Source organism: Antedon mediterranea, chromosome 5 (genome assembly GCF_964355755.1).
Source record: "Antedon mediterranea chromosome 5, ecAntMedi1.1, whole genome shotgun sequence".
NCBI classification, from domain to species: domain Eukaryota; kingdom Metazoa; phylum Echinodermata; class Crinoidea; order Comatulida; family Antedonidae; genus Antedon; species Antedon mediterranea.
The window spans coordinates 15,448,378-15,465,548 of record NC_092674.1 but is presented as its reverse complement, the minus strand read 5'-3'; the positions used below and the strand labels follow the sequence as shown (position 1 = coordinate 15,465,548).

The 17,171-nt window shown below is 32.5% G+C and overlaps 1 protein-coding gene across 1 annotated transcript; it reads left to right on the top strand.

Moving 5' to 3' along the window:
* The first annotated feature begins 6,039 nt into the window (after positions 1 to 6,039).
* LOC140049156 (cholinesterase-like) lies at positions 6,040 to 14,602 on the top strand. Its single transcript, XM_072093975.1, has 4 exons — positions 6,040 to 6,555; positions 11,059 to 12,553; positions 13,180 to 13,367; positions 13,950 to 14,602. Exons 1-4 carry the CDS (start codon positions 6,522 to 6,524, stop codon positions 14,078 to 14,080), a joined length of 1,848 nt encoding a protein of 615 aa, XP_071950076.1. The 5' UTR covers positions 6,040 to 6,521; the 3' UTR covers positions 14,081 to 14,602.
* The last annotated feature ends 2,569 nt before the right edge of the window (positions 14,603 to 17,171 follow it).

Here is a 17,171-nt window from a genome sequence, read left to right as displayed (position 1 = left end):
ATGTTCTAATGGAGGGAGTGGTGCACATATTTGGATAAAATTCATAAGTATTCCTCTGGTGAAAGTTAAGCCCTAATAAACTTACTAATAAGGTCTACGACTTTTTTTATACAGTGTTACAATTGCCAATAAATAAAAGTAGTTTGTCGTGTGACTTCTAAATGTTTAAAAAAATTCTGTACATGCCCATTTATTAAGCAATTGTTATTATGAACAATAACATCGTATCGTGCCTAATGATACGATGATGATAATGATGCTGTTGATGGAAAAAACAACAATTGTAAAAAAATATATTAGCACATTTAGGATAAATTTAAAGTATATTAATTTGGTTTGTTTTTAAATGACATGAAGTCTATGTTTCTCTTAATATTATTTATACATGTTACACTTTTTCATTATTAACATTGATCTTGTCTTTATCATTTCTATGCCATTTATGTTTTTAATCAATATTTTAATTCATCACTTTCCAATTTACTATTATTGAATTGTTGTATTTCTACTTCATTTGAACGAGTAGAGTTAGCATGGATATCTTTTAGACATTTTAAAGGAAGGCGTTATTGGAATCAAACAGACCACATTATTATTTATTTATTTATTTTATATTATTTTATTTATTATTATGTAAATAGGCCATATAATATTTACATGTTATAAAAGATTTTCCTTAAAAAAGATCTACCTGAAATATTTATTAAGCACAAAACGAGAGATAATGAGATTGTTCGAAAATAGAATAAATTTCAAATTCTATTGAGAAGTTGCATATTACCAAATAACACGACATATTGAATATCCAATGAACCATGAATAAAGATAAATGGTAAGTAAAGTACCGTAAGCAAATTTCCTACGACATCGTGTAGTTAAATATTGTACAGTCAAATTCTATATTGCATTCTATTGTATCGTGGTCGTAGTTTGACGAAAAACTCCTTTCTCTGGCTTTGCACTCATGAGCATCATAAAATAGAAATGTTGATATTTGCCAGTGTTAATTGCTGTGGTATCCTAAACTGTTCATTATCTAATGTAAAAAATTTACTTCGTATGTATTTCGTAGGCCTATAGCAATACATGGATAAGATTGAGAATGAGTCGAATTTGAATTAAATCAAGGACCATTGTTAATACGGTTGTAGATAATGAAGCTCGTCCAGGATTGGATTTGCGTTGCCTGAGGTGCGATCAATAAGAAAGTGGTAAAGTTTGGGTCACATAATATCGATAGCTCATGCACATTATTATCTGTGTGTAAAAATAATAGATGTGAAAAATGATTTATAAACCAGATAAAAAAAATAATTTAATGTTTGAGTTTGAAAAGGTTTATTAGTCCGTTAGATACATATACCGAGGAATTCGACCGACTAAAAACGTATTTATTTATCAACAAATCAACGATACAACGTTTGGTACCTTAATTAAAATAACTTTTTGTTTACATTTTTTAACTGTTACGAACATGGACTAAACTTGATGACAATTTAAAAAATGCTAAAGCCATAATATGTATTACTCGAGAAAATGTGTTTTTGTTAAAATTACTAATTCTGAAATGTTGTTTTGATGTTGTAGGTTCTTCTTGTAGGTTCAGATGTTTTGCCCTACTTTGACAAGTACCACCTGTAGAGTAATGTAGATATAAAGTTTGCGATACATTCTCTTATTTATGATACAGTTAAAAGTAGGTCCCATACATTAATATAGCTTATACTATATAAACATAAAATGATTGATTTTGATGTTACCAACCACATTTGCCTTCATTTACATTTTTGTATATACAATATTAATTAAAATATATAAATTGACAATAAAAAAACGGTAAAAATTGATTACAAACGTACTTATGAAATTGGTCATTATTCTATTCTGTTTAGAGAGGCTATAAACTCAGGGGAAGAATATAAAATACTCTTTCTTTTTACCAAGACTAAAATGGATAAAATGAATGAGAAGAATGCAAAAGTTTGAGAATAAGATATTTAGAATGGATAGCATGAAATGATGTATTTGATGACAACCGTAAGGTTAGAGTCCATACACAGTGCAAGTCCAAGATAGTAGAAAGATTTTCCTATATATCCGCCCCCCCCCCCCTCCCCCATTTATACTGAGCTTTAAAACAGTAACACTTATTTTGAATGTAATGCTTTACTTCAGTATTAAAACAATTCCAGATCTTTTGCTAGACCCATTGGCTGGCAGCCAATTTTTTTCAGGTAAATATAAATTGTTTTCATCCAATTTCTCTTTTTTGACCAACTATTATGTGACATTAAAATGGCATATTCAACAAAACATTGTAATAATAATTTTTCAGGTGGACAATACATCTTTAAAGGACCGCTTCTCATAATCGATCACCTCTCTTAAACGACAAACACCTCTCGTAAGGGACCGCGTCTTATAATTGACTACCATGCGTAGTGATCACTCACCTCCTCTCGTAAGGGACCGCGTCTTATAATCGACCACCTCTCGTAAAGTGACCACTCACCTTCTCTCGTAAGGGACCGCTTCAGATAATCGACAACCTCTATAAACGCCCACCTCTCATAAAGGACCGCTTTCCATAATCGACCACATCTCGTAAGCGACCACCTCTCTTTGTAACCACTACCTCCCGCCAACTGAGTTTAAATAATTTATAAAATCTTATTAACGACAAAAATATGATTATGCCTGTAATAAAAATAAGTTTGACCTCATTCTGTTTACTATTAGAATTGGGATGGATCATTTTATTTACTATTAACATTATTAATTTACTATAATATTAGTTCAGTAATTTGTGTTGATTTTGTTATGTTCACTTAATTTTTGTTCCATGACAAATATATTTTGTTGATGGTACAAACACTCGCCCATCTCGGCATCATCAAGAGATACAAGCTTAAGATCGCATCATTCCTGTACCAAGAAATTTGATATTAACGTATATCCAACCATCGTAAAGATTAGTGTCATAAATCCGTATCTTAAGTATGTACTCCGTTGATGAACTTGAAATATCAGATAGGTCAACGGGTCATTATCTGCGTGTCAAGTAGTTTATCAACGGAAATCGTAGATGTACATCTAATCGAATTAGATATTTCCTACAAAATACGCTAAAAGCCGACTAAGCATATATTAATGAAAATCTCTTTTTGGTCTCGTTACACAGATTTTATGAATGAGCAAAACCTTTTATTGGTTAACGCTTAGATTTTACGATCTGATATCTTTCTACGTTCTTAGCTTTACATTCAATACAAAGTCAGTATATAAAAAGCATGGCAAACCAAAGGGAGACATAAACAGTTATAGTGTCTTTAACACCAGTTATCGAGTCGAGAATCCTTTATGTAGGCCTACACGAATAAATAAACAATATTACTCGGGAATCCAAGAATTTATTATAATAAGCCGGGAAGAGTTAATTTCCCTCTTCCCTGATTATAAGATAATCGATTTGAATAGGGCACCGTACTGGATTGTTATTGACAAAAGCTTTTATTCCTGACTCAAAATGTAGAATTAGTGACTTAAGCAATAGTTGTTATTTTCTTATATTCTTCTTCTAACCTTTGAAAACATAGGCCTGCCACATAGCCCTGCCACATAGGCCTGCCACATAGCCCTGCCACATAGCCCTGCCACATAACATAGCCCTGCCACATAGGCCTGCCACATAAGCGTTTGCTTTATCATTTTGTTATAGAGGAGATGGAAGTTCGTAGCCCGTTTGCGGGTGAATTCAATTTGTCAATTTGCTGATTATAATAATTCTTATTTCAAGTCCTATTCCTGGTTTAGAAGATTGTTAAAAAATGATTTAAATAAGATTGTTGAATGGTCAGTTCCTACTAAACTGCCATTAAATTAAATGATTCAACATATTCAGCTGTGTGTAAAAACCCACTAACATGCCATTATTCCATAAATTCAGTATCAACAGAGAGATTTAATGATTTAAAATTACGTTCATGTCATTCTCATAATAAAAAGGCAATAAGGTTGTTGTTTTAAGGTGAAGCAAGGCAATGACTTGGTCAGCAATGCGAAATCTTATAAATTCCGGAAAATAATAAAAATTGCACTTGCACTGTTGCTAACTCAAACAACTTATAACCAGATTTTAACTTATTACTTAGGCCTAATTCATGCATTCTTTTGTATTACTCCAATTGTACTTAATAATTTGTATTATAGGCTAATCATCATTGTAATCATCGTCGTCGTCATCTCCATCATCATCGTCGTCATCATCATCATCATCCTCATAATCATCCTCATCCCCACTTATAATCATTTGAAATCTTTTGTAAGAGGACTATAGTGACTTGCAACTCTCGCCATAATGGACAGCAGAAGACTGCACATTTAAAACGCTCGTTTGGATGATATACACGTTAATGACATCATTTGATATTCGTAATAGTCCGCAGGTAGTAAGCGACTTACAGCTAAACGATACATTCACTTTCACATATTATTACAGTAGGCCTACGGTATAATACTATACAGTACGCTTCTAACGCAATCATACTTTCCCACAAAGTCAATTTGCGTTTAATAATCGGTGGCTGATGTGTCCCTCTCCAGTGCTTTAAAATATTCAACCTAGCAAACGTAGGCACTGCTTAATAATGCTTGATTTACATCATCATACACATCATTTAATTCACTAATAATGACATTATTAGTTAAGTGGAGTTGTTAAGATGCACGTCTACTAATATCAGGTTCCAGGGTTCAAATCCACTCAGAAAAAGCCGGGATTTTTTCCCTATGACAAAAATAGCTTTTACGCCTATCTGCATCTTGTATACCTTGTGTTTGTATAATTGTCACATTTGAGAAGGATAGTGAATGGAATCACTTAGGCCTACGTGGTTATTTTGGTAATATAGGCCTATGCTTAAATAAGAAGCGCTCTCATAATAGTGCTGGTATCAAAACTTTTCAAGGATACAACATAATATTATTTCGGTGAGTGATATTTAATATAACGGATACAGTTTCTTACTGTGGTTGAGGATTGACAACGGATAATAATATTAATTAAAACTGACTCGTCAATTGTGAGTTTTCTTTCGGTTTATTCTAAATGATATGTGTTGATCCACTACTGGGCGGACATTTGAAATCCAAATTATAGTAGGCCTACAAGTTACGTCTGCATTGGTGTGAAATTATAGCCTCACAGCAACCCGCTCTGTGATAGCCGGTGTTATTGATACTGCGGTAATAGAACTTGGTTTTGAATATATCACAATATAATGACAGATTTATACTTTCCGTTTCAATATTTCGTTGAGAGGATAATGTGGAGTTTCAGAATATAATTTGTGTTTATAGGATTACATTCGAGTATAGCCTACATTTTAGGCTCACCCATAATACAATGCTAAATGAGTTTTTTGCTTTTTGCACATAAAAGATAGGTGACCAGAGATACAATTTTGTTAGAGTAACTACATATAATCTCAACAGTGTTTTATTCCCAAATGTATAGTAGTTTATTTCTTATTGTACAGTTCATCGTTCTATGTGTTTTGTATTTTAGACTCTACAAATGTGGTTGAACGCGTTTATAGTATTACAGTCAATTTTTGATACTTTTTGAAAATAAGTGGGTTGCAAGAATAATAGGCTGTAATGGAAAGAGTGTCGGAAGTACACATTATCCGTTTAAGCCTAGTACTTTGATTTTCTAAACCGATTCGGATGATTTGATACATGGAATCGTGGGATAATAACGCACCTGTATTCAGTTACCTGTGCCTAATCCAGCATTAAAATTCAACCTTGAAACGTTACTTATGTAAAATAATATACTTTTTTAATAGAGCTAAAATTGATGTCAATTTTAGTCAGCTTTTGTCTGTTTGAAATTAATGATATTGAGTAGTACCATGACCCAATAATGCCGGTTTGCCCTTTAAATAAAAGAATGAAAACACTGCTGAAAATGTTTTATTAAATCTTGACACTCTAATTGTAGATAATTCAAAATAATCTCACATTGTCACCCCCAATTGTCAATACAACCATGACTTTCTGATTCAACCTTGTCTGAAAATTGCTTAGTATACCGCCCTCTTCGATTTCCAAATCCTGGCCCTCACAATATAATTATTATCTACATTGATAGATTTGCCCATTTTTTGGAACATATCATTCTGATCGCGTTTGTGATGCAAGTTATCACGGATTTGTTTATTAAACCTATAGGCTTAATACATTGTTGACTTTAGCAGAAACGATGAAGCAATGTATTTTCACCGAATGAATGTTCAGTGATAGTACCCTATGAATTGGCTATTATCGTCACACAATATAACAAACCGAACCTGTTTTTTTTAAGTCTGACTGCGCTGCCGCCGCCAAGTTGTGTTTAATTCTTTTAATGATCAACTCAACTGAAAGGTAAAAGAACATATCAATATAGTTGCTAAATCAGTTGTTTTCTCACTCAACATAAGCGTTGGACTAGACGCTCCAAACATACATCGGAATTAATGAACATTTGGATTCGGAAGATGTACTTTTTTGGTATGTATGCATTCCTTTCGACAATTCTTTTTTTTTATATGTATTAATATTTGTTATTACTATAACTTCCATTACTCCTTTTTTACACTATCCCTGTTATTATGGTCGCTATAAAACATTTGCTCCGATATACTTCACATGTACTGTATAATCTGATACGCTATATTGCCGTATTGTTTACAATAAATCAGTTCGAATTTCCGAAGAGTAAATTGAAATGTATGTATAGCAATCAGCTTTCCTGTAATTTATTTCTAATAATTCTTATTCTTAAATTAGCCTTGAATTAAAAACTCACCGAAATCACTACAATGGGTACCGATAATTCTATAACATAGACCTATTATTATGTAGTGTATCCAGTAGACATGTTATTTCTACCTACCATAGAATATTAAGTATATATATACGAATTATCAGTGTTCATTAAAGACGGTTTAGACTTATTGGAACATGCGGAGGATACAATTAGCCAATTAGAAATTTGCAGCGGAATGCAGCTGGATGATAGAGTGGCGTACGAACAGTTGGATCACTAATTGCAAAATGCCAAAGTTCTTTACGTTCGACGTCCTCATAGCTTATAAGACAAGAATTCGGTTCACATCAAAGCTTAGTCGGTATTCAAGCTGCGCCCGTTGTCACTACGACCCATTGGATCACTACTATAGCGTTAGTTGACACATATCTATTTTTACTTAGAGCTTCACACATGCACAGGCTGCTGAATTTGTTTGCGCAATCAATAAGCGACCGAATGTACTATATGCGACATTACTATCGTAATTAGTGTTATTAAATGCAGTCATCACGTTAAAACATTTCGATATTGTTGTACCAAAAATTATATTTACATTGTTCTTCTTTATTCAATACATCTATTAAATGACTGAAATGAAAGTTCATTATAGGAGGTGATTGATAAATGAACTAGGTTGACATACACTTTGTACAAGTGCTGTTCATTGATTAATTGCATCGCTCCAGGGAAGCCCCAACGTATTGTCATTATTTCTGTCAAAATTCTTTATAGTATCGGCTCTGAGATAGTATTTCTGAAACATGCAGATCAGTACAGTCTATTCGGATACAATAACCTCACTACCTTGCGCCGTTTAATTATACAACATAATGTTGTGGATGCTATAACGTAGGCCAATTTCAATATATGATAATACAAACCAGTATGTAGCTTTCGATACCGATTAATTAATTAATTAATCTGATCTAATCTAATTTTGCCAATCAATAATTTACAACATTTTCTCCATAGTTTTTTATGGAATGTTAGATTTGAAGCATCTTCAAGTAATATACTGTGTGCAGTATTATAGCGAACTAGGCCTACTACTAGTTATTATAGCTAACTAGGCCTACTACTAGTTATTATAGGGAACTAGGCCTACTACTAGTTATTATAGCTAACTAGGCCTACTACTAGTTATTTCGAACAAGAAAACATTAGTTAGGCCTAAACGCTTTGATGAAAAAAGTACTAATTAATGCTGCACTTGAAATTAACCGTTTTAACGTGTACCGCTAACCAAAAACATTTTTGGCCAAAAACGTCTACTGATAATCAAAGTGTGACTTTTGGTGTTTACATTACAAAATTATAAACATTTACACCGAATCTCGTATTTGGTTGAGTTACAGGAGGATTATTATCTTGAAACGTTCATTGTAGGAACATGGCATGTATTCTAGTCACATAACTATACCTGTACACACGTAAGTAGAGTACATTTGACGATAGGCTTACATGATTTGTACACATGGCTCAAATCATTCATCTATATCGCTCTTAATGGCAGTTGATTTATTACCACGTGACGCCTAATTAAATTGTCAATTGCAAATACTGTGTACCACTTTGTTTAGTCCTCCATTTCCTATTTCATTTCAATTTTTAAAATTATAGTAGTAGGCCTACTGTATACAGTGTATATAGTAATGTCGGAGATAAGCTCACCAACTTCAAAGTATAAAGTAATTTCAACGGTACGAGAAATTGTGTATCAGGTATTATGCGAATAGCCTATTGTCGGTAGCCTCTCAAATAAGTGTAGGTTTTTATTAGACTAGTCCAGATTTTCATATTTTGGCTCTTATAACTTGACTTTAAAAATTGTTTCATAAACTGGGGGTTCCAAATATATTGTTATTAAAGTTGCCGCCATGTTAAATTTCAATATGGCCGCCATTTTAAATATATTTTGGTTTATAACTTGACTTGACCAAGATAACTAAACATAAACTAAATACAGTGCGTGATTATAATGAATGAAAATCCGTTTGCGGTAGACATACCGAGTATAGGATGCATTATATAGCTACTTGAATAAAACGTATACAGTATTCACATTCCTTAGTTAAGCGTAATATCAAAGTAGTTTTATGTTTAAGGGCGTTGGGAAATAATTTATCATGTGTAGTTTGGTCTAATATTCAGTATAAAATCGAATGATTCGGATTTACAACAAAACTGCCCTTTCTTCAAATCAAATTAACTCTTCTTCAAATTGATATTGTTCAAGACTACCAAAATAATGATATGAACGAGCCTTCAGATAACATTATAAACAAAAATCAATAGCAAACCTCACTAATTGATTGCTGATTAAAACAATGTTTCCGAGTGACGTAGGCCTATACGTGTATAGTATTTTGGATACAGCGATAATAACATCAAACCATTTTCCATCTCTTTAATTAAATATAATACAGATGAAATAAGCTATACCTTCTATTTCTAATAAATAATTTCTATGAATGGCCGCTTTCCAACCCTTTTTTAAAAGACTTCACTATTTTATGAGATTCAGAGGTTTGTATACCTATGCCTACTAGCAATTTTGTAAGGTCACTATAATCTTATCATTCCTTATTATGGAAATAATAATAAGACACATAAGAAAAATTTAAATATGCATATACTAATAGTTCCTCAGAGAGGTCTTCAGTATCAAACGAGATACACTTTTCAAAGATCCGCCCATTTCTATAATGAATCCATATCAAATCCTTTTTTTATAAATTTCTAGTAAGTACAGTAAGTGAGTGAGTGAGTGGAGGCTATCGAAAATGTTAACAAAAACACGCCTGTTGACACCAATATTGAAACAACTGAGCGTTGCAATCTTTCGTCAAATTAAAAGAGACTTTCTTTCTATAGTGCAATTCACATTAAATATTAAAATATGAATAATGATCTTCTAATTTAATTTAAACTTAATGTCTATCTTTTTATCATACCGCATACAAAGCAAGAAATCTAAAAGACACAATATGCCAACATGTTGAGACTTTATTTAATTATATATTATTATTATTATTATACAACTCACATTTTCTGGGATGTCCCAACTATGCTAGCATTTACATTGCTTTAAACATACAGTATGTTTCGTATTCCTTAAAAAATTAGCAATACATAATTTTATTCAAAATTATTTTGGATTTGAACATTATGAAATCTATTCTGAATGTGCTGTGGGCTCAAATGATATTTCAACTTCATTCATCCATGATTTATGCGTTGTATCCGTAACGTAATCCGATTTTACCTTTTTAGACACTGAAAACAACACCGATTGATCTGTATAGTTAGTATTCATGGATTAGGCCTACTACTAAAGAAAATTATGGAAATAGTTTGTTCTGTATTGACATTTACAACGAATATGTACTGTAGTTAATAATACGCTACGAATCACCTTATCCATCAACCACTTTACATTTATTATTCTATGAGCTAGTGAGTACTAGTGTGTGAGGGCGTGTTAGTCCTATTTTACGTGAAGCGAAATTATTCATTTATACAGAGAACAACGTCCGGCGCGCCATACTGCCATTTATTCGGAAATACAGATATTGTATCTTTTTAATGTTAAAGCTCAGATGCAGGCATGAATTTTACATATAATATCTGGTTAATTGTACATAAATCAAATATGTTTAAGAGAAATCACGACGAAAAAACATAAATTTCCCTTTAAAATGGTAAAATACAGAATTTGACATACCCCTTTTTCGGTAGTTGTAATACTAATATCTGGTAACTCCATAGAAAGTTAAAAAAAAAGTTTGTGTGTATAATAATTGTGGATATTTGAAATATAAAGTTGAACACTAGCAGAAACGTAATATTTAAGTTATGTTGCGTATTTAGTCATCTGATCTGAATGTTTACCACACGTTTTATTTCCATATTTTGTTTTAATGCCTACCTCTCTATTTACAACATTTGTGTACAAAAAATAGGAATTTTACTGTTTTGAACTATCCCCACACAAAAACAAACCTGCGCTTATTTTCAAAGAAACTGTGTAACACAAATAAAATATGGTAATTTGTGAAGCATGAACAAATATAGTTGCAAAGGGTATAATGAAACAAAACAAAAGCGGCGGCGATGGTAAATTAGGGATGCAGAAAGAAATTATTCCACGCCTATAATCATTTTTTAATATCTCATATATATATATATTTTTTTTTTTACAGAAGCCAGCATGTTTGCTGTAAACGTGACAGTTTGCCTTTTGTTAATAAGTATTGTAGCAAGTGAAGATGTTTATCAAGAAACAAATGAAGGAAATATTCTGGGAAAGCGTATAAATGTTTTCGAACACTCAGTTGATGTATTTCTCGGGATACCTTACGCTGAAGCACCTGTTGGAAACAATCGTTTTAAAGAACCTGTGAAAAAACAAGCATGGTTAAAAACGTTTAATGCGACAGCATATGGCTTTGGTTGCATGCAGTTACCTGATATTTATTTTCCAGGATTTGAAGGAACCGAAATGTGGAATCCTAATGTGGAGCTCGATGAAGACTGTTTAAATTTAAATGTATGGGTACCGTATCCACGACCTATTGGCGCCGCAGTGATGGTATGGATATATGGTGGAAGTTATTTTGGTGGTGTTGCATCACTTGATGTATATGATGGCAAAACACTGGCTGCTGAACAAAATGTTATTGTTGTGTCAATGAATTATCGGTTAGGAGCAATAGGCTTTTTAGCGATGGGGGATGAAGCACCGGGAAATGCTGGCTTATTTGACCAAGCCCTTGCACTTCAGTGGGTCCAAGATAATATTGCTAGATTTGGTGGAGACCCAGGTGAAGTAACATTATTTTCAGAGAGTGCTGGTTCTGCTAGTGTGAATTTTCACCTCTTTTCTCCGATTAGTCAAGGTCTTTTTAATCGTGCTATAATGCAAAGCGCAACAGCCACGTCCCCATGGGCATATTATACTAAGGAAGAAGGTACCAGTAGAGGAATAAAGTTAGCTGATGCGTTAGATTGTACTGTAAGTAGCACTGGTCATCCTTTCAATGTAAATGAAATGGTAAATTGCTTGCGATCACGAAATGTACTGGATATATTAGCTAACATGTGGGTTACTACAGAATTTCTCAATTTTCCATTTGTGCCGGTAATTGACGGCAATCTTATTCCTGAAACTCCTCAGGAAACTATTAAAAAACAAACTTTTGTAGAGCATGATGTCATTTTTGGTAGCAACACGAACGAAGCAAATTTTTTTCTTATTTATGATACTCCGGGATTTAGTAAAGACACCGAAAGTTTACTGAATAAAGCTCAATTTCGAGAGGCCATTGAATTCAGCTGGCCAACTGCCAATGAATTTACTCATGACGCAATTCAATTCCAGTATACTGATTGGTTAGAACCTGACAATGAAGCAAAACTTCGTGATGGAATTGACCAATCAGCAGGAGACTATCAGTTTATTTGTCCCACATTTCAAGTAGCAAAAGCATACGCTGATAGGAGTTCAAGTGTTTATTATTATCGATTTACTCAACGGGCTTCGAATAGTCCATTCCCAGAATGGATGGGGGTGTTACATGGAGATGAAATTGCTTATTTTTTTGGGATACCACTTCATCAAGAAAATGGATTCAGTGACGAAGACAAGCAGTTAAGTCGGCAAATGATGGCTTACTACGCCAATTTTGCTAGGACAGGGTGAGTTTGATATCTAGACAATGATATATAACAGATTAGATAATCCGCCCAACATTCATGCTAAAATGTATGCCTCAAGAAACACAGTCACAGATCGTAAATATTCTACAAAACCACTCTTAACTAAAATATGCTTATTGTTTATAAACATCTTTCAATCAATCATATTTACTTAATCATAAATAATAATAAAACAAAGAATTACTGTTATGATTTATAGTATTGTGTAAAAGTAATTTTAAAAAATTTGCTGCTCAATTCAATGAATCTTGGTTAAAGGGTTCATTCAAAATGACTCACGTAAAAACTCGTTCAAAATATAATACAATGAGAGATTCCTATCACTTGTCAAAGTAAATGGAAATTGCATTTATCATGCTTGTCACAGTAAATAATCATTTATATTCTCTCATCCCAGCTAGACAGAACGAGTACTAACTGTCCGGCCGCCGTGTGTCCATTTACTGTCGTTGTTGGTAGAGCGGGTCCGAACAATACTATGAAATGAAAATATGTTCAAAGTGTAATTTCTCAACACACAATATGTATGTTTTAATGTTTGTAATTTAAAAGATAGAGAAAATTTTTTCTGCCTTTTGAACTGACATGTTTTTTGTTTGTTTCAGAAATCCAAATATGAAATCTGATTTCGAAATGGAAAACAATATATGGCCGGTTCATTCTTCTGAAAAACTAGAGTATCTAGTTTTGAATGGATCCCTAGTTGAAGGAAAGACAATTGTTGGCAGAGGTCCAAGAGCAAATAACTGCATGTTCTTTGATAATTATCTTCCTACATTAGAAGTCAAAACAGGTAAGAATATTAGGTAAAGTGTAAATCTATCGTCTTCTTTTATCAGATTTATTTTAGCTTTCAAAAATTCTAATTTATTTTAAAAAGTAGAATAATTTACTTCTTTCATGTCATTCTAAAATGTCATCTTACTGTAAAATTGATTTTGTCATAAATTATAAAAAAAAGTCAGTTGTGTTATTCCATGAGCACTAAACATTAGTATGTAGACCTATTATTTAAAAAACAACTGAAATAGGAACGTGAAACCTAATTATTTAAACCATGGAGGTATAAAATCAAAGCTCATGTTTAAACCTATTATTTCCTGGTTCAATTTAGAAAGTTGCACAACAAGACCATATTTTATATATGGGAAAAATGTATTACAGACACATTAAGTTAATATCAAAGTTAACTGCCATCTATACAGTTATATCCATGGATGATTATTTTGCTAATGTTTTGTATGTCAAAGATGGTTATTTGCTGTTCAATGTTTTTAAATTAAAAGTTATGGATGGTTATTTTTATATGACACCGTATCTTAAAATATCAGTATGAACGAAAAGTTAATGGCGTTTTTTTAATTTTTGTTTCAAGGTAATATCGATGAAGTTGAGATACAATGGAAATCAGAATTCAATGACTGGAGTACTAAGTTCATGGTAAATTGGAAAGCGGAGTTCGATCAATATGTTAATAATAAAAATAGGGCATGTGAAGATTCGTAAATTCTCTAAAGGATTGTTTCGTATTGTGCCATTAAAATAGTCTCCGGTCGAGTACAGTAATAACATGTGTTACATCAGACGCGGTGACGATGTAATACATTAAGTGGAGAGCTATTTTTATCTTTGACTCAAGGTACGTTACGATACTACAATACAGAAAAGAATAATACAATTGATAAGGGCGCATGTCTATTGTATATGTCCTCTACCATAATTGGTTTACCTCTACGTTAATGCAAATTGGCTACATCCAACCTGGGGTGTGAGACCAATTCCTAAAATTTAACTCATCTTTGCACATTTTAAAAAGGTTGAGATATAAATCAAATTGACAGGAATAATTATATTTATATTATAACATAATATTGTACGTTATTGTACGCTATTGAAAATAGACGTTATACTCACGTTTCACTTTCCACGCATATGCGAACGTCGCCTAAAGATCAATAGGCCCTACATACGGCAGGGCTAACTCTGGCAATTCGATGACTTAACGTCCAACGTAGTGGTCATCGAAGTGGTCATCGTAGTGGTCATCGTAGTGGTCATCGAATTAATATAACGTTCATTCCTGATTTAGTATCTATAATATTTATATATATGAGGCTCAATATTGGGTTTATAATTGTGCGTAAACATTTCTTTCAATTTTCAACATTTTCGCATATATCCCCCTCCACCCATATAAAAAAAAACACTAAAAATGTACATTGAATACTTGTAAATACATTTTCATAAAATGAATCGCAGTGCAAAACTGCTTATTATATGTGCATAATGATCATGTTCAGTGGCTTCTCATAAAAAGGTAAAAAAAGTTCATAAATCACTGTACTAGGGAGACGAATATACCGGCTGCTCGCAATGATCTCTGTCCACCTTTATTGTCAATGGAATTGCAACTGAAATAATACAATATTTGACAATGTCAATGAACGAATGTCCCACACAGTCTAAAGGTGCATATATCACACCTCACAGTTGCCTTTGAAGTACAAATAAATTGTTAATACGTGAAACACTGATATAGTTAAAGCTTGGTTCGCAACGACAATCACAAGCGACAATTCGCGAGCCCTTATAGTAGTAGCCTCGTAAAAAAAAGCGTAGTAGTAGTCACGCGCACTATCCAATGCTTACTACAAACGAGCTTACTACAATTCAGAAACGTACAGCGATCATTCGGTTGGCAATTTTTTTTTCTTTAAATTACAGTTTTTTCAGGTAAATACATTTTTTTCGATCCAATTTTTATTCAAAGTGGATAGCTATTATGTTACATTAAAATGGCATATTCAACAAAAATGTTGTTAAGAATTATTTTTTCAGGGGGAAAATACATCTTTAATGTGCTGGGGAAAATAGTAATGCTGGTCAACAGCCCGGCACTAAAGCGTGGTTCCCATTAGAGACGCATCGCAAGAACGTAGAGGAAATGCAAACGAATGACCAATGGATGACAAGCTATATATTTATGTTATTTTTAGTGGGAACCAAGCATAATGGAACTTATTCATGGCTAGCTCCGTCCGACTTAATAATATAATTTGTATCCATTGCAGTCATAGACAAAAAACAATGTGTACATTAAACAGAAAGTGAAGTTTAAAATATTTATGGGAAGGTCGATATAGGTCTACCACAATGTGGGTTAAACTTCGTAGCATGGCAGTAACGCTCGTCGTTTCTATTTTATATGTTTTAATGTTTAAGCAGTTTCGTTTAGAATCTTATGAATGTTAATAATATTTACCTGTATATAATTATAATAACATGCAGTAGACATATGTAAATGATTTGTATTATCATATATATAACAATAAATATAATTCTAAATATAAAAATTATATTCAATTTTGGAGATTCCGCCTTGTGAATTAATGATTGTTAATTGATTGTAACAAAATGAGGGCGTATCAATTTGATCTCTGTTGCGCGTGCGTACAATTTGATAGCTTCTCCACATAGCACATGCCGATGTTGAATTGCTATCCAATTGGAAATCACTAGTGGTCTATGTGGTGGATGATGCCTGCATATCAAGCAGAAGATTCCAGGTTCGAATCTACGTTGGGACTCTCGAAGATACCACATGTCGTTTATACATTAATTGGATAAATTAAATTAACTTCTAGTTTATCACTGGACGGTTTGGAGATTTTTGATACAGTACAAATTACTTTATTATTGAAATGCAAGGTAGATTAGGAAAATGGAAATTCAATGTAGCCTAATAATATATTTAAATACTATATATTGTAATGTAACAATTAAACGGCACAATTTTTGTAAAACGTTTTGTACAACTTTTACATTGTCATAGTTATATTGCCGTTTCAAGTATAATGGTTTGTGTTTGTTGTTGTTCTTACATTAAGTCTCAAATTGAACATTCAAACTTTTTATAATAAAATCTCTTACCAAACTTGTGATGCTGGTGATGTTATGAGTTATTTAGACTATAAATTGTAGGTCTATTGCTCAGATGAAATGTCATTTTTTAGTTTATTTTATGTCCAACTTGTAATCCGTAATACTTATCAATGATTTTAAGAGTGTTTTATTTGTATTTATGCAGTTTATTGACATTGCCATGAACAGATTTAGTAAACTAGGTAGTAGATATAGTTTATTCTGCATTTCTACGTTTTCATATGATTATAATAAACATTTATAACTTGTATTGTTGTCATTTGTTTTACCAACAAAAACACACTATTATTATCCTATCTATCTATCTATCTATCTATCTATCTTCTTAATAGGCCTATAATAGTTCTAATCCAAAGTGTGTTCCTCAACAACCGCAAGTCCGATACTAGACTTACTAAGTCTGTATTCATTGTCTTTTTTTTATTTATTTGTTTTTATTTCAATTTTTGTCTGAAAATAAACTCAAGTAGCTTACGTATGAAACGCCATTTGTGCCAAAATATTTATCTTTTTAGTAATTAAAACAAAACTCTGTCTGGAACTCAGACTAGTCCGATACTAGCACCGTTCGACTTAATTCCCCTTTATGTATTAGTCTATATTATTAGAGCGGCGAATTTGTACGAACAAATGTGTTTTTTAGACCAAGTAGGCC

What these genes read in the sequence shown, in the direction of transcription:
- LOC140049156 (XM_072093975.1), top strand. Translation starts at nt 6,522, where the DNA reads ATGAACATTTGGATTCGGAAGATGTACTTTTTTG. An exon ending in TCGGAAGATGTACTTTTTTG is followed by an intron (nt 6,556 to 11,058) that starts GTATGTATGCAT and finishes TTTTTTTTACAG; the next exon opens with AAGCCAGCATGTTTGCTGTA. An exon ending in TACATTAGAAGTCAAAACAG is followed by an intron (nt 13,368 to 13,949) that starts GTAAGAATATTA and finishes TTTTGTTTCAAG; the next exon opens with GTAATATCGATGAAGTTGAG.